Source organism: Helicoverpa zea, chromosome 17, assembly GCF_022581195.2.
Source record: "Helicoverpa zea isolate HzStark_Cry1AcR chromosome 17, ilHelZeax1.1, whole genome shotgun sequence".
In the NCBI taxonomy this organism is placed as follows: Eukaryota; Metazoa; Arthropoda; class Insecta; order Lepidoptera; family Noctuidae; genus Helicoverpa; species Helicoverpa zea.
In genome coordinates this window covers 6,244,208-6,263,906 of record NC_061468.1, presented here as the reverse complement: position 1 = coordinate 6,263,906, position 19,699 = coordinate 6,244,208, and the positions used below count along the sequence as shown (strand labels likewise).

General features: G+C 32.7%; 1 protein-coding gene across 4 annotated transcripts in view; it reads right to left on the bottom strand.

Annotated features, from left to right (window-relative positions):
* LOC124637984 (diuretic hormone receptor) overlaps nucleotides 1-19,699 on the bottom strand; it is a 187,260-nt gene that overhangs the window by 9,170 nt on the left and 158,391 nt on the right. For all 4 annotated transcript variants that reach the window (XR_006985316.1, XM_047174744.1, XM_047174743.1 and 1 more), the window contains 2 exons: nucleotides 6,468-6,561; nucleotides 1,929-2,031 (listed from right to left, as the gene is read on the bottom strand). Coding sequence is in view for 3 of the 4 variants with exons in the window: in XM_047174744.1 (XP_047030700.1) it covers nucleotides 1,929-2,031; nucleotides 6,468-6,561 (197 nt within the window). In the remaining variant the exon portion in view is untranslated. The remainder of the gene's footprint in view (nucleotides 1-1,928; nucleotides 2,032-6,467; nucleotides 6,562-19,699) is intronic.

Genomic DNA, 19,699 nt, shown 5'->3' with positions numbered 1-19,699 from the left:
CTATTTGCTGTTGAATAATATAACTATTTACTGTAGTTTTCTTGAGGAATAGGCATGATGACAGTAATCAAAAATCATTAAAATAATATATTTATGAAATTAAACTTGAAGCTTGGAATATAAAACGCGCATTGTTTTCTTTGTTAATAATGTGATTAATATGTATTTTTATAAAATAAAATTACGAAATAAGGCAATCCGCCATGATATCTTGAACACCAATCAGAGCTCGTGACGTCATTTCTCAAAACAACTCGCGCGAAAGCGCGCGAACGTCACATTTCGTTATTGTGAACTTCCACTGCGATCTTTGTTTTTAATTAATTAATTGTTTATAACACGAGTTATGGAGCCCGGATTTATCAAGGCAAACAGCGCTAATTTGCCTAGAATTGATATCATAATGCTGGGAAAGTTTTTGGCATCAAATAAAGATTTTTGTTCAGCTGAATTTAGAAATGTTAAAACTTCCATGTAAGTATACTAGTTTAATTAAAAAACAATGAGAGATGAAACCTAACCTCGAAATAGTTATTTACATTATAAACTATGCTAAAATCTAGAGAACTATGTAATAACTTACATCAAAGTGATCTTCACAAAAAAAAAGTTGTACCCTGGGCAATATTGCTTTTGAATCTCGCCTTGCAAGTTTAAGCCACTTGTTTCGTATTTTTTTATTGTGAGGAACGTACACAAATAACTTATCATTAGTTGTTTTGGATGTGTTCTTACACTGGGGGACCCCACAACACCTATGCACTTTCGAATTCATATTTAATAACACAAAAAACTTAATTATTGCACGAGCGTTGTTTACTTGCGTCTTGTAATTTCAGTCGTGACGTCACAAGTGACGACATGACACTGACAAGCGTTTTCGCGCCGGATTCAAAGTGGACAGAGAAAAATGCAATTATTTGATAAAAAAACTTCGCATTTTCTTAAAATTAATAATTTTTCATATAAAATAGACGTATACCTACATCATACAAAGGAATTAAAAAATTTGTCATCATGCCTATTGTAACAAAAAGCGGCATTAATTTTGAAATTGAAGAATATTTTAGAAGAGAAGATTATAATTTGTAATTTTTTTATGATTGTACTAAGTACTTTTATCGTTATGGGTCTATGGCCTATTATTATTATTTCAAATTCAGGAACACCATTACTAGCAGAGATTAGGAACAATTTTTACTGTCCTAATCATAATAAATTAGGCAACGGAACCTGGTACCTACTGCCAATATCCGACCGAGATATTAGTAGTAGGTACCAAAAAATATTCCTATTATGAAGGAGCTATAAATGAATCGATCCCTTGACCTTTTGTCATAAATGTCGTTCCAGAAAGATCTCATGGTCACTTACTAGTTGATGAACCGGAGATTGACATTCTCTCTGTTTGCTCAAGGCTCAACGAGGCTGTGTAGATAGGCATATAAAGTCTATCAAGGACATAGATATAAAATGGTAACGATCATGTCACTGATTTTTTGAATGGAAATTGTGAATATCCTTAACATGAAAATTTTAGATGAAAATGTCGATTAAATTGTGAAAAGGTCAATTAATTGTGAATCTAATTATTTCGCTTTGAAAAGGGTACGAATTTTGTGATGTCAGTCTAAATTATTTTAGTTCAATGGCGACATAGGTCTATCTATTTTTTTACTATATTCCGCCCGCGGTTTCATCCGCGTCCCAAGATTACCTCTTCCCATAGCCGAATGGTGACCAAAACCTTATGTCCTTTTCCCGGGTGCTACCTCCCCTCGATTTTTAGTTTAATCAGTCCAGCCGTTACGGCGTAATGGCGTCACCAAGGGATATAGGGATTTATTTTTATAGAAATAGATAATAATCTTATGACAACGCCGTTTATTTCAATTCCTGGCTTAACAATACTTAGTTATGAAACTTACCTTCTACAAGCATCCAGAAGAAATTAGTGAGGTAAAAATAGTGCATACATATGACCAGAATCATACACGACGTTTGATCTTGCTGGGCCTCGTCGGACCAGTTCTGAAAACAAAACACGATATTTAAAAATCGAACGAGGAACAAAAAACAAATGGATGATAAATTGTAGTGAGCCCTTTAGCCAATCAGGGCTGCATGATTTTTTTAAGGAGTTTCATAGTCTATGGAATACAAAAGGTCAATCCTTTTTTCATTCCGTTTATCATGTGATGAACATTCTTCTCTCGATGCGATGTGTCAAATATCTAAATAATAGTTATGTAAAACCTATGTTTTTTATTATTTAGGATTGAATAGACAGCAAACTGTGACGGTTACTACAAACGTACGTCACCCTTGTCTCATAAAATGTCCAAACATTTAATATATTAAATTAGCTTTTACGAGTTAGATGGGACTCAACAAATTCGCTTTATTTGATTTTATGAAGCTCGTATAAAATCTAGATTGAATATATTAAAGCGCTTTACGCTGTTGGTGGATTTACGCAGTAAAATGTATGTTGTACAAATAACCTCTGTGAATTAATTCTACATGTATCATACTCAAATATTGTGACAAAACATGAGAGAGTTACGATAAATCACACACGTATGGTTATTCTTCTCCTTATTTTATTACTACCCTGAGTTGTTATTAGTATTAGACGACAACTAGTGTAAGATCAAAGAATAAAAACAATAAATACAATTTGAAAAAATATCTTCGAATTTAAACTCAATGACAACGACAAAAATATGCAACATCATAAGTTAAATAATATCGAAAACAAATCGTTTAAGCTTTAAAACCTTGTAGAGTAATCTGTCCATTTATGTGAGATTTAAACTGGCCATTATTCGCTCTAAGTGTCCTATTAATTACTGACAGTTAACTACAGCTTTCCCGTAACAAAAAGTAGTGGGTAATTTCCTAGGGCGCCTCGATTTTCCGAGTTAAAAGCTCTACTCGTATTTCTAGAGAAATAAAAACACATTTGTTTGTGAAATTGTCCAACTGCATTTGTATTTTAAATAGTGAAAGAGAATGGTTTATTGTTAGCGGGATCTGTTAAAGGGTTTGTTTGGTTGATATTTCAAAGCTAATTTAGCTAATTACTAAACCACTGTTTATTTTAGTTTCTGAAATAGAAATGTATTTTCGACTGATCCTATTTTTATTGCAGTAGAGAACTGTACTTTAAAATATGGCATATTTAAAATCTTAGGCTCCATGACTTTGAACCAACCCCCTTCAACAGTCTATGTACCAAACTGTCTAACATTAGATATGATGTTCTGAACATTTATCGATATCTACTAAAAAACATATTTTTAGTCAATGCTTATCTTTTATATATTAACCACCTTTCAAAAATATGACTATTCCATTACGAATAAACGCTTATAAAAACCAAACAGGTACTTGCACTTTTATCTATCTACATATACCCATGAGGATTCAATTACGCTATGTGAGATGAAAAGCCAGTTGTCATCATAAGGGTACTTGCCCATTAATTAATGACGCTCATGCGACCCTTGTCCACGCATGATGCTTTGTTACGGGCCGATCTTTTGTCTACCGCAGCATTTACTTGATTTAGGATTTAATTAGAAAGCATTATTGGCTGTTGACAATGTTTTTTTATACGGGAAATACCCGAGAACAAACGGGGAATAAAGACCGAATCGTTACGGTTTGTAAAAAGGTAAACATTGCTGTGAAACTATAAATGAACTCGAGATGCGATCAATGAAATATATTACCGAATAAATCAACCACGTGATAAAGCCACTTTCAAACTATTGTAAGAGATGACCTTGGCAATCTTACCACACTCAATGCAGTTCATAAATTTCGAAGCAAAATGTAAAAAAAGATTTATCATTCACCAGTCTTTATAGCATGTTTACGAAAACTGAATATTTTATTACAATGAAAGCGTAAATATATTCAAATATTTTGATCAGATGTTATTTATTGCAAAAAAGATTTGGCGTTATGCTTTTGTTATTCTAAGAATACTTCCAAGGAGTATTTTCTTTCGTGCGCATTTTTAAATTCAGATAACCAGAATGAATGGCGTGCATTTTTTAAGATCCCAAAATGACCCTAAAGTTCAAAGACTTGAAGTTTGAGATGGGGATAAAATTCTCTTTGGTACTAAATTTTAAATTAACGACGTTTATATTTCTAGCTCAATAATCAATGCTATGAATTTTGATTCTCTTTTAACTGCGGCACGTATCTTTATTCATGACTGGTTCATCAGGCACAAAAGGGATAGCTATTCATTTTGAAATACTTCCTTCGTACCTACTAGAATATTCTATACAATGTTGGCCATTGCGGTAACCAACTTGGATGAAACAACTGTGGTTTATTATAGTTTTTATATAGCGTACGAATTATGTACCCGTGCCAAGAAGTATGTTTTAGCACTATGCTCAAATGAGCGTATTTGCATATTCAGGCAGTTCTTGGTTGAATAATTAACTTTATATTGTGAAACTTGTAAAGTACACCAATATTGTTAGTTATGAAAATGTGCTGAGGTTGAAGTAATAATTTTGTATTACATAGTAGTATACAAGAAAGTTTGAACAAGATGAAGGAGAATGTCGAGTTTGTCAGTCATTGTAGCTATTTCGCCAGCTTGAGAGTTGTTGTGAACGCGGGGGAGCGAACTCAGAGGCCAACTTGAAGTATCTAACTTCAAATATTATGTAGATGCTCTCTATATGGAATGAAAATCTGGGGACGAGCGTGAGAGATCATTTGCTGGGTATGAAATAGGAAATTATAATGGATTGTTCACAACTAGCGTGGCTAGGGTAGCTCAATTGCTCAACTTAAAAGATTACTTATGTGAGCAGTGCCAGACAGTGCTTTTAGATACTCATTTTTGGTGAAAGTTTTTTTGATAAATGCATATTTAAAATAAGTTATTTATAAACTTAATTTAAAAACTACTTTGGTAAAGTAGATCTACATTGAGTATTACGCGTTTTAACTTTTCGCTTATTGATATTAAATAAGAGTTAGCGAACAAACAGCTTGCAGGGTACGAAATAACGAAATAATCTGAGTTTGAAACTTTCGTTAACAGCGAATATTTACAGTTTAAAATTAATTCCAGTTTTTGCATAAAATAGCAGACTGGAGGTAACTTTTAATACACATTTCGTATTTAATATAAATAAAAGTATTGTTTTGCGGAGTTCATGCTTAATTTCATAGTTTCATGAAAATAATCACTTGATAATATCTTTTGAAATTACTGTTATACTACTTGCTTTATGTTGAAAGTTTTACAAATAATAATAGAAAGCTAAGAATAAGAATAAACTTTAAAATGTAAATTGACTGTCACTAGTTATAAGATATTGTGTTAAAACACGATTTATAATATGTATCCAACAGAAAAAATAAAGAAGTCGTATACTTATAGCTAAGTATTTAAGATTTATTCTGGACTTATATCGTTCAAAAGTGTGGCAAGATGTTTGTTGTTTCGATGTCATTTAATATACTCGTATACGTACGTACTAAATTTATTATAAACTAGCTGTTGCCCGCGACTTCGTCTGCGTGGGCAATATAGAATTTCCAATTTTCCAATTTCGTTCATTTAATCGATCATTGCTCATCCCCCGCAGGTGATAGTGTGATAATATATAGCCTATGTGTTGAACCGGCCCCCAGGTAATAGTCATTCAAAATTTGATTTAAATCCATGCAGTACTTTTTGAGTTTATCCGGGACAAACATACAGACAAACAGACATACAGACAAAAATTCTAAAAACTACATATTTGGGTTCAGAATCGATTATGGATCACCCCCCAAGTATTCTTTTAAAAAAATATTCAATGTACAGTTTTGACTTTCCTATCATTTTATTATATGTATAGATATAGATGTTAGAAAACTCTACAGCCGATTTGAAATTATTTTTAAAATATATTCGACACTAAATGAAAAAGAGCTGTAGTACTTTAATCCATATAACATTTTAGTTTAACGAGTTTCAGACTTTTCTAAACTTAACAAAAAACTTGTGTTTGACACGCTGTCGTTTTACAAATTACGTTGTGTCAACATAACTAATGTGTGTTGACTGAAAAGCTTTGTGTTCGACTGACATTATGTACTCAAGATGAATAGGTTTTTTATCAACGCCATAGTAATGGGTTGGCGAATCATGCCTTATCCACGCAAACTCTTTGCAAAATGAAACAAATGAAAATCGTGGCTAGTATCGTGCTTGATTCATTTATTTAGAGTGTAATAATTTTATTTTATGTATTTAAAACACAAATCGACTATGAAATAACACAATGCATTAAAATGTTTAAAAGTGCTATAGATATTGTACGAAAACGAGATCAAAAATTAAATTCCGTATTACAAGACATTATAAATCAAAGTCCAACTTAATTCATCAGTTAAACCACTGTTTGCCGTCGCTATCTAACAGATAAGAAGGTACTTACTTGTAAAGCTAAGTTTAACACCCAACTGCAGGCAGACAGAATATACGTAGTCATGAGGTTGGTATGTATAGTATTCCTTAGACATCGCAGGTCCCTGAAAATGAGAAAATAATATTAGTTCAAGACAACGAGAGATGAACGTGTATCTAAGATATACGATATATACGAGTTTGTACGTCTTCAGAATAAATATAAGGCATAATTATAATTGTTTTAAACAACGCTTTGTTCTCTTTGAGAAATATTTTGGAGTTAAGACAACCCGCATGTTCGTTAAGGTTCTTAAAGGGTACGTAATGACGTCATTAAATTTGGGTCACACGAACATATGGTACCTACAATATTTAAAAAATAAGTGGGTTAAGAATATTTTCCTATTAATAAATTGCTTATTTTAAACAGTGTCCTTAATAGTGTCTACTTTAGTAGCAAAATTCTCTAAACCCTTGCGAAGTTCTGACTGTCGATCTGCCCACAACAATTCGACCATGTCACGGCTTTACCATTCATACATGTTTTAAGATAAGACCAGTTCAAACCAGTTTCTGTAATCCTTTGAGTGAGTAAACATCTCCTAGGTATATAGGAAATGCTTGAGATACTAACTTTCCACGTGGATATTCTAGGAATAGAAAGCTAAAGCTAAAGGTGATGGATTTGGGGCTAAAGCTATTACGAAGTACAATGTTCCGAGTGGTCAATATTTCATGGTGGTCAATATTCCTGGTAATGAAGAGTAAAATTATAAATTTCTATAGAAATGGAGGTAATCTATATCGACAACATTTTCTGAAGACTGGGGAGTGTCTTAAATGTCGTTTTTGAAATGAATCAATTAACGTCAGAAAGGATCCAGCACGGCGATTTTGAAGAAGTGTAGAAACGATGTAGAAATATGAGAAGAACGTTTATTTTATTTAATTGGCGACTGGCTATCTTTCAGACAAACCCTTGAGCAATCAACATTCATAATTAATTTGTTACTTACTCGTCAAATTAATGTGTAGGTAAAGAAAATTCTATCTGTCACTTTCTAATTTTCTACCTATTCCAGCACTAATTTTCTACGCCGCTAATTTCAGAAACTACACGATTTTGGCTTCCCCAAATTGGTGCTAACCATCCCTCGGCGGTAATTGTTGCTCAGCTTTACGCGTTAGAGACGTTTTAGTACATTCAACCCACATTCGTGCCAAAGAGGGCTCAAATTAGTCCTTTGGCATGCGTTGTACCTTATAATCTTGAATATGGTTACTATTTTCGTTGAAATGCTAGGTGAATAACAAATAACTTTATTGTTTGCCTACTCTTAAACGCCTCATATTATGTCAAAGTTATACAATTATTGTGTTTCAGTTATATTACTATTAAAATATAAAACGTATAAACGTATAAAAACTGATTGAAGCATTTAAGTTTAAGAATAACTACCTACTAGGCCAGCCGTACTTGCCTTGCTTTAAACATAAAGCATATTTCACTACGATTTATAAACTTACAAAGAAAACGTGCACAAAAAGATCTTTTCAGACATATTCCAAGTAAGCCGACTTGACGGTCGGACAGTCGCAATAAGTATGCAACTTTAGATGCAGCATGTGCCGGGCGCGCTAACACGTGCCACTGAGACTTCTATACAGTATATTATCCACACTAGTACTATACGTGCAAAGTAACTCTGTCCGTCTCTCTAACTCGCTTTCTTAAAACTACTGACCCGATTAAAGTGACATTTGGTACACTGCTGAGAGCCTGAGGCTACTTTTAATGCCGAAAAGGGGTTTTAAGGACTTCAAAGGGGGGATGAAAGGTTATATGGAAGTATTGTCAAGTTTAAAGCTAGAATAACTAAACTTTTTATATGGATAACAGAAGAGGGCTGTTGCCGAAAAAAAAACAACAATTACGTATACATTCCAGATGGCGCCACTTTGACGATCCATATTGATTCCCTAGTTCTAAATTAACGTAACCCAAGCCGCGGGCGAAAGCTAGTGTATTATATAATATAATAGAGCTTACTGTGTGTGCCGTCTGCGTAGTCGTAATGCTACATGCGAGGTAAATTGACTATATTAGTATGCAAGCACTTAAGAAATACCATTCAATTAGCATAGGGATCAAATTAATACTAAAATTCAGAGGTATATCCTGAGGGAACTATGTGCATATTGCTGGAGAATTTAATGCATGTATCAGTTCTCTATCTATCTCTAAATTAATTCAGCGGTTTTATTGGCAACACTTACAGACACAGTATGTTAAAAAATAAGTTTTTTTTTTTGTAATTCTATAGTTTGGCATATTATCAAGCTATATTTTAGAAAGTTATTTTCAGACTGAGAAAATTTATATTACATCTTCATGGTAAATTCTTATCTGTCTTATCCGTTTATTTTTACCGACATTGTCGCATTTCATATAGAACGTTAGTTCCCTGAAAAATCGAACTAAAAGCGAGTTCCGTTTAAACGCTATTAGACGTCCATATTTGATGGTTCATGATATGGAGACAAAAAGTTATGAACTTACTTAGTTCCAAGTTATAATGGAGTATAAGTTAGTCGTGACAAATTGCAGACAGGGTGCATAGCTATCAAGTACTTACTTAGTTCATAAGTTATATTACTTGCGAAGAGAGATTCTCTTTGGATTTTCTATACGAGAAGTTCCGTTGAGGGAAAATAAAGACGAAAAAACCGGAAATTTTTAGGATCCTTTAAGTAGAGAGAATTTGTTATTTCAGTCTGTTTTAAGGATAACTAATCTGCTATATATTTTATTCAAGTAACTTTATAAAAAATACGTAGGTGGCCAACTCTGGGGATAGAAAAAATAAATATAAAAATATATATTACAGTATAAAACCTACACTATGCCAGAACATAGAATAATTCACTTTTTTATGCCTTGAAATCCGGTTCCTTCGGGAATGCTAGCATAAATTCTAGTAACGGCGTGGAAAATTGAAAATAAAATGGGAATATTATTTTAAAATTATATTGGAATAATAAATATTCCTATACTGACTGACAAGCGGTTAGCATGAAGTTGGGTTCGAAAACCAGCAAACTAAAACACAAGTGAAAGTGTTTGTTTTTCCAATTATTTTCAAGTTATTAACTGGCTGACTAAAGCAGAAGTAAGCATATTATACTACAACCTGCAAAAAATAAAAACATATATAACCTTTATAGTACAAAAAAATACGCAAACAGACCAAAGAGTATTTTAGCTCTAATGGAAACACTATGGCCAGCCCATAAAGAGTACTTTAGCGCTCGATATCAGATATTACCATGGTTTGATCGCATCGTTTATATGTATGATGTTAGTTAACGACCATAATGCGCGTATGCTGTGCCAAAAGTGATATTCACCATATTATCGCCATTATGTCAAGGGTGATGTCACAGTTCGATTGTGGTACTCATACGGAATGGTGTATTTTGTGTAATGACATTTTTTTAGTATGTCTGGATTTTTATAGTGTTCTGAAGGAAGACAGATTATAATGTACGTTTTCTTCTTATATTAAAATTCTTATATGCAAATATTACTGTAACCTGAGATTCCGCTGGTGAGTGGTACAAATGTTTCTTCTGGCCTCATTGCTCTAGCAAACAGTATCAAATGACAGGCGAAAATTTCTAAAATGTCCGCGAAATTGCGCAACCTTCGTGCGTGAACAATTTTCGCGGAATCTCGGCATAACAGTCTGTTTCATTACCTGCATATTTTTTTACTGTTATAATCATATATTTTTCGTGCAACCAGTTGGTAGGTACTGTACTACCTAGATATTACACATTGATGGATTGGATAGATCGTAAACTTTAGTACATGATACAGGGGCAATAATATCTGGCACTTTACCGTTCATAGCTGAAATATATATTTTAGATGATCGTTAAATTGACACTGGATGCTGCAGTTACCATTACATACAGATTTGCTAAATAAATTCACTCGAGTTATGGCCGCTAAGGGCATTCAAATGTGTATGATATATGGTTGGTTCGTTTTTGACGTTTGAATGGAATATTATATACTCTTTGGAGCGCTTTGCAAGCTGGTTGTCACATAAGCAATAATTTACAGTTTTTTTTAGAAAGGAATTGTGAAAAGTATTTATGAAGGAGTAAGTAATATTATTTGTATCAAAGACAATTTAAGAAAGTAGTGGTATTATTTCCACTTTTTATTTACTGGTAGTTAAATTTTATTTATACTACACACATTTTACTATAATAAGTCTAGCTAGACGCAAAAAGGTACACAAAATAAAAACTCAGACAAGAACTAATTTCCTCTCTTACAGCAGAAAAAAATATTTTTATAGACCTAAACTATTTTAATAAAAGGGAGGTAAAAAAATAGTTTTATAGATAAAAAAAGGATGTTACAAAAACTTTTTTATTTTTCTCCTAAAAAGATAACAAAATAGAAGGAACAACCGTAATCAGGGTTGCTTGAAAAACTTTATCTTAGTTTGTATTGTTAAGGAAAATGTACAAGTTTTTTATGTTTGTAATGAAATCCCATTTGTGTATCTGACTGTACCTACCTATGTAAGTAATGAGATAACCGGTAGTTATTATCTTATATAATAATTATTTACTTATATTATGTGGGAACGTGTCCATATTGTAGTAAGTAGCCAGAAGTATAAACTTTGATGACTTTTAAATTTTAACAGAATCAAAGAGATAATTTTGATTACGCTCCTAAAATGTATTTGCTTTCATTTTAAAAAAGCGCCTGTGTGGCGTTTTTTACCTACCACTAAACAAACGGACCTTTTCAGCCGTAATGTAAGAAAAAAAGATAAATTCTTTTAAAGATTATTTGAGAAAAATATTACAATACGATATTCATTGACGACGGTTCATTTGAAATTCAATTTGTGAAATTGTAAAAGGTTTTGCGATTCGTAGCCGGTTAGGCACAAAATTGATATCATGTTGTTACCACAATTTGTACACAAATTACATTAATGTGACAACACTGGCTGTTTGGAATCTGACGTTCGCTGTTTGAATAAATGAAGTTTCTTTTTTTATCGTGTTCCATTCAATTATTTAAACATTTGAAAATGGAAAGTGATTTATGGAACCAAAATTCTTACATGTTTTATTTTGGAAATTACACGGGCCATTGAAAATGCGTACAGCAGCAAATACCTATTACGTATATTTAAGTATTAAACTTACTGCTTTATTTAATTATACAAAGAAGATAAGCTGTTTCCCTTTGGTATGTATTTTTTATCTAGGTTTATCTGAGTTAATATTCAAAGAGCCTGAACCCTTGATTTCCCTCTAAATGTCGTGTACCTACCACTAACCCTTGGTAATGGCCAGCATTTTATTCAAAGTCCAGTATAATGCTGTGGTCATTGTCTTTGTGGAATTACAGAGGGTCATACGCATTTTGAGCTCAAATTATTTTAGGTAGGTACTTAACTTCACCTGTGTATTCATTTAGTATGTATGAATGGTAAACGGCGTTCCTAAGTAGTGTAACTCATTATTTGGTCACTTATTTTTAAATAAAGAAAGTATACGAAGTAAACCTAAATTAATAAGAACGTTGGTTATAATTAACAACCAAAGCTATTAACTATACTATAGAACTAAAAAAACGAATGTTTTTAAGTGACGTTTTTGACTTATTAATTTATCGATGGTAGATTTCACGTCGATAAATCTACTAAATACTTATCAATAGTGAATGGTACAAGATTTCCTATTTGTTAGATTAAATATAATGTTTGAGATATATTGTGTCTTCTAGCCGTCGCGACTTTTATTTGTCGATAGTGTATTATTGGGATATTAGTAACTTATTACAAGAGACAAATAACATGTTTTGTTATTATTGATACAACAAATCCGAGGCCCAATGTCTGGATAACGAAACTCTACGAAAATAACTTTTAGTGGATAAACCTTTCTTTACCGGTTCTGTAGATTCAGAGATCATATCTTACCACCTAATAAACCTACTTCACCTTACCTTACCTTTAAGATTTCTAATTTTATAATAGTACAAGAAATTCCATCTGTCACTCAAGTATTCAAGCCAAAACCTAGTAAGTAGCCAAAACCAAGTAATCTAGAGCAGCGATAGTTAAAAACAGTCAGTATTAGAGTCGCATATTATGTAGATAGGGCCTTGTGAGCACATTATAGACAGCAAGATTGTCTCCGATATAGATTTAACAGTGGTTCTCATAGAGGAGAAATGCCTTCAAACTCCATAGCTCAGAATTTAATAAGCCTAAAGCTATCTAGCTAAATAATAAATGTCAGTTCAAACAAGATGTATCGACGCGTTAGTATGAGCCTCCCTTTACGAGGGTACCCGACGTCCTTACGATATGAGAGCGATGTAATTCTTTATACCTTTATTGGATATTAGGTTCAAAAGCTCTTCAACTTCTTATGTCACATAATGTTACTTAGATATTATGTTATAGTTTTTTTTTTCTGTTACTACAATTATCTTAACTTCCTAAATTTTTTTTTATTAGGGTTCCGTACCTCAAAAGGAAAAAACGGAACCCTTATAGGATCACTTTGTTGTCCGTCTGTCTGTCTGTCTGTCTGTCTGTCTGTCTGTCTGTCTGTCTGTCAAGACCCTTTATCTCAAGAACGCGTGGACGTATCAAGATGAAATTCACATGAAATGCTCAGGTCTGTTGTCCCTTTAAGCTATGAAAATATCAAGCTTCTAAGCCAAGCCAATCAAAAGATACAACCGATTATGTCGATATTTTCAACAAATTCTCGACACTCGCAAAGGAATCAAAACCTACAGGGTACTTCCCGTAAACTCAGAGTCTTGAAATTTGGCATGAAGTATTGTCATATAATGCAAATATAGGAAAAATTACGAAAATCTCATTTTTTTAGTTATATAATATAAAAAAATATATTTTAATAAAATGAAACTTACTACCTTATTTCTCACGAACGAATAAAGGTATCAAATTGAAATTTATACCAAATACCTAAGTCTATTGTCCCTTTAGCCAGTGAAAAAAACAAACTTCTAAGTTAACGCGATCAAAAGATACAGCAGTTATACCGACACCTTAGACGAATTTCTGTCACACGCTAGGGAATCAAAACCTACAAGGTACTTCCCGTGAACTCAGAATCTTGAAATTCGCCACGAAGCAGCGTTATATAGTACAGATAAAGGAAAAATTGCGAAAATGATTAATTTGAAGTTACATAAAATATTAAAATATTATTTTTGCTTACACGACATAAAATATTTTTTTAATAATTATAAACTTACTAACTACCCTTTTTTACATGAACGCGTAGAGATATTAAAGTTGAAATTCATATCAAACACTTCTTAAATATAATTGCCACTAAACTATGAAAAATTTTAAATCATTCAAAGGTCATTGGGCACCTTAGTATGAAAACCATACCCACGGCGGATACGAACGAAATATAGCACAGTATAATGATAAAGGCTCTGATTTACTATGGCATTAGTCGCATCTATGTGAACCGTGAGAATCTAGAGAAAATCAGGTGTAAACATCAAATATTTTCCTCATTTCAATGGGGAATTTAAACGACCAAATTTGACGGATTTGAGAAATCATTTCTTTGTAGTGAAAGAGTATACTCGCCGTTTATTTCCATTGTCATCAGGTCAGGATCTGATGATGGAAATCCTGAGAAATCGAGGGCAACTATAAAAAATTGTAGGCATGCATAGGATTAAAACTTGATTCTCAGATGTATGTCTGGTGATACTATCAAACAGTGAAAGTTTAGAGCTTACCTGATGATGGAGACGTGAGAAAGTCGAGAGAACTCTATGCATGTTTAAAAAAATAATAGATCCCATTAGTAGTGAATTCTCATCACCTAAAATAAAATAAGCTCCAACACAAGGTTACGTTATAAATTGTAAAGGAGTTCCCATAACTATATCTGATCTTTGCTATCGATCCCACAATGGCAGTTAAACCTATCTATGTGGAAAGTCTTCGCCAATACGAATAAAATAAGCCCAAACACGTGGTAGTTGCAACATACCGTTCAGGAGTTCCCTCGACTCTCTGTAGTCTCCATAATCAAATCAGCTCCAAACCTTCACTGTTTACAAGTACCCTCAAAAATACACTCACATGTCTGGTTTTGACTCGATGCGTGACTACAATATTCAAGAGTTGCCCTCGATTACTCAGGGTTTCCAGATCCTTTCTTTATGAAAAGTCTTTAACAATAAAAACTAGCATTGCAACCTGTAAAATCCTCTGAAACTGCTTGTCTATTATATTTTTCAAACGATCCTGGACATTCAAAGAAACGTCATACCATTCTCCACGATTTAAAACTACTTTGATTCATGTCCGCCACTTTTTACAAAGCGGGTCAGATATGCCCAATGACCTTTAAGACATAATTAGTTATTTTCAATCAGATTTCTGAATGATGACTATAAAATGTTGTATATAAATAACTTTAATAAAATAACTTTTACAAGGTACTGGCCTACTATTTTAGTTATATTATAAAATAAAAAATATTAGCTATTTTGACTCTCACGAAATTACCATAACTATGATTGTTCTAAACTGAACGGTTGGCGCGAGACTCACTTTTTATCTAACCAGGATTTGTACGGAACCCTCGGTGCGCGAGTCCGACTCGCACTTGGCCGGTTTATTTTTACTTTATATTTACTTTTTTATTTTACTTTATAATTGTTACCTCTATAGATATTATTTTACTGCCCTCTTAATTTATAATTAACTTTTCTATAATTGCCTCGTTGGTTTTGTGGTCACATAGCGCGGCTGCTGTGCTTGTGGGTTCGATTCCTGGTCGGCTTTATGCTCGTTTTAATTCATAATATTAGTTGTAGTTGAGTTTGTTTACTAAATAAGTAGGCGTTGTTATACCCGATCAATACTTGTAATCGACCCAATACTTGTAATCAGAATTTGACCCTAATTTAGTAAAATAACATCAAACGATGAGGGAGATTGAACCCAAAATCCGGGATAAGCTTTATTGTACATTTTATTCCCATTACGAGATTACAGTAATGGTAGCCTGGTCACACTACTTAGAATACAAACAAGGGAAGGACTATGAACAGACCCTTGTGTAAATAAATAAGGCGACAGCTATATAGTTCATGAACTTCAGTTAAATTCAAATTGATGAAAAAAATTGCGTTACTGGTAAAATATTTTTGTATGAAGAGCTGAACAAAATAAAAATAAGAACTAGACTAAATAGGATAAAATAAGAAAACCGGCAAAATATTAGTAAGAGCTTGGCCAAAATTATAATTTACCTAAGACTAAATAGACTTCTTATTAATTTAAGGCCTTAAAGCGTTTCTTACACTCACTTACGCTTTAAGCTATCCATACATGATTTAAACCGAAAGCAATAGAGTAATTTTCTTTTAAATACAAAAAACAACTATTATATGAAACTAGCCTCTGTCCGCGGTTTCACCCACGTCCTGGATGCTGACAAAAACTATCCTATGTCCTTCTCCTGGGTTTAAGCTATCTCCCCTCCTATTTCAGCTTAAACGATTTAGCCACTCTTGAGTTATAAAATGTGTAACTAACACGAGTTTATTTTATAAATATAGATTATATATGTCACCGGAAAATAACAAGATCCGTAAGTTTATCAATTTACTAGGAAGTTTATAAACTTTCGTGAGATTCTAAACGGGAGATAAATTGTAATATTTTACGTCTACATTTTCGTAAATTTATCAATTTCCGACGTCATACGGTAAATTTATAAACTAATGAATATCTATTCGTAAGATTTTATATGGTTCGACTAATCACAGAAGCTCTTTTAAATATACGATCTTTGAAATACGTAAAATAACACACTCTCTCTGATTGGTCAATGTTCATAGTGGCAATGCTTGTGTCCATAGGGCGGCCGCGAGGAAGGAGAAGTGACACGTGCTAGCCAACCAATCAGATCGCGCGTAGCGTTTGGTTACTGTTTACTTATTATCTTACGAGTGAGTTCAGTAAGTTTATCAATTTACGAAAATGTGGACGTAAAATATTACAATTTATCTCCCGTTTAGAATCTTACGAAAGTTTATAAAGGACAATGGGCAGATTGGTATACCCCACCAATAGCAATGTCATATATATCATTGGATAGGCCTTTTTATGTAGAACAATATTTACTATGACAGCTTTGCTGAAATGTTTGTCCGTTCTGAGATATAGATCAAAAACTGTGCAAAAGTTAGAACTAAGTAATCTATTGATAACTCAAGTTTTTAAAGGAAAATCTAAGAACTACTAAGTGTAAGTCTTGTATATGAAAGAAAATCAGATTACAGTATTGATTAGCATCAGTTTTAAGATTGTTTGTTATCTATATCTCAGAACGGACAAACAATAGAACAAAGCTGTCATAGTAAATGTTGTACCAGTTAAAAAGACCTATCCAATGATATGTATGACTTTCCTATTGGTGCGGTTTCTCACTACGCCCAACATCCAGTTGGTACAATAAAAGGTTGAAATGCTACATAATAGTAACAATTATGGATCCTAACGGGCACAGTAGTACTTACAAGACTTAAAGTTATTAGAATAAGAATAAGAATAAGAATAAGAAGAATCTTTATTTGCAGAGACACGTTATTAGGTACAGGTGTTTTGGTAAATTACATAACGTACATGCATATCTCACCGCTCAATCGGTATGCAAATTTCGAGTAGACACTGGTACATACTACATTGACATAAAATGAAAAATAAATATTACAGTGTCATACACATACAGAAGTGTTATTTCAGACAATACAATAAAATTAATTATTCAATCATTAAAAATTAAAATTACAACAATCGAGATAATACAAATAAAATCTATTTAATTACACATAACACAAAATATTAAATTAAACATTATTAAATTATAATATTTTTAACATTACTTACAAACAATCATCATATCGTGTTAGACACTACTTACGCATTGTATCATGCGTTTTTGTGTTTAATAAATTCAGAAACCGTATAAAAACATTTGTCTAGTAACCACTTTTTAAGTTTGATTTTGAATTTGGATAATGGGAGTTCTCTAATTGATTTAGGAATTTTGTTAAAAATATGGATCGTCATGCAGCTACAGTTTTTTTTGTACAGAGTAGTTAGAATTCTCGGCAGAGCTAATTTTGTTACGTCGCGTGATTGGTACCTTTTATTATCACTCACTTTTTCAAACAACTGACTGTGCTTTTTAACAAATACTCCGATTTCATAAATATAAAGGCTACTTAAGGTTAATATATTTAATCTTCTAAATAGTGGTCTGCACGACTCTGTTGGACTAGCTCCACAGATAGCCCGGATACATTTTTTTTGGGATATGAATGCCCTACTGACTTCTGTAGAATTACCCCATAATATTAACCCGTACCGGAGTACCGAACTTACATAACCGTGATACGCTAGTAAAGCCGTTTTTTCACAAGTAAGCTTTCTAATTTTCCGAAGGGCATAAACAAATTTATTTATACGAGAGCAGACATTCGCTACTTGAGCTTTCCAGTTCACATTTTTATCCAGTAACACTCCTAGAAATTTGGTTGTGTCCAATTCTTCAATGTTTTGTCCGCAGTATTCTAATTTAACACTTGAGGCCACACTATTATAATTTCGAAATTTTATTACTTTTGTCTTGGATATGTTGGCTGTAAGGTTATTTTGATCGAGCCAACGCATAATATTTTCCACCGTATCATTCAAGATTCGCTTGTAATCAGATGTGGTGGTGAGATCAGGAACTATCACAGATATGTCATCAGCAAACAATGTACACTTGTATTCCGTTACCTTCGGAATGTCGTTTATATAAATTAAAAACAAAAGTGGGCCCAAGACACTCCCTTGAGGAACACCAAATGTATTTGTTAGATATGTAGATCTATGTACTTGTGCCTCACCTTTTGTACTAGTTCTAGAAATCTGTACACATTGTTTGCGGTTCGATAGATAGCTTTCTAGCCATTTTAGGGCATTTCCTCTGATACCATAGTATTCGCACTTTTGTAGCAATATTTTGTGGTCAACAAAATCAAACGCACTCGTCATATCAAAAAAGATTGCGGATACCTGTTTACTTTTATTAAGATATTCTGTGACTGTTTTTACCAAAGAGTAAGCTGCAAGTGTGGTGGATTTGTTCTTTTGAAAACCATTTTGTTCCTGAGTAATAATATTATGTTTATTTAGGAAATTAGTAATACGCGAGTGCATCAACTTTTCAAATATTTTGGAAAGGATTGGAATGAGCGTTATGGGTCGATAATTATTAAGATCCTCTTTATCATTTTTCTTATGCAGTGGTTTGATTATAGATAATTTTAACTCTTCAGGAAATACTCCTTGCCAAAATGAAAGATTTACAAGATAGCTTAATACTGGGGAAATTTCAACACAAACATGTTTGAGAATATTTGTCGATATCAGATCATACCCAACTGCATTAGTGTCTTTTAATGATTTGATGACTTTTTTTACTTCATCATCGTCACATGGTGTTAAGAATATAGTTGAATCATTTTTATTTATTAGATTATAATTTGGTAAACTATTATTTTGCTTATTAGTTTTTTGTATGTAGAATGTATTAAATAAGTTAGCGATTTTTAATGGATCATTTATAAGTACCCCATTTTCAATAATCTTTATATCTTGTTGGCCATATCTAATTTCATGTTTATCTTTAATTATATTCCATGTAGCCTTACATTTGTTCGAAGCCATTGCAATATGTTTTTGGTTTACTTGCCTTCTAGAGTTCACTATACATTTTTTTAATAATTTATTATACAGTATATATTCCGATTTAGACTTTTCGTTCTTTAACTTATAACATAGTTGTCTCAATTTTCTTTTCGTGACTGTTGATTTTTTAATACCTTTAGTAATCCATTTAGGCGAAGTAACGTTTACATTTACCCTAATTTTGTTAATAGGAAAGCACAAATTATATAACATTGTAAAGTTTTCATGGAATAAACTAAATGCGCTCTTTAAATCTGGCTCATTTAGTACGTCCTGCCACGATAAACTTGCAAGATGCATTCTAAACTTTAAGATGTTATCTTCGCAATAATCTCTTTTCATTACATAAATAAATAGAGGTCCCGGTTTTTGATATTTAACAGGAAAATCTAGAGTCTGC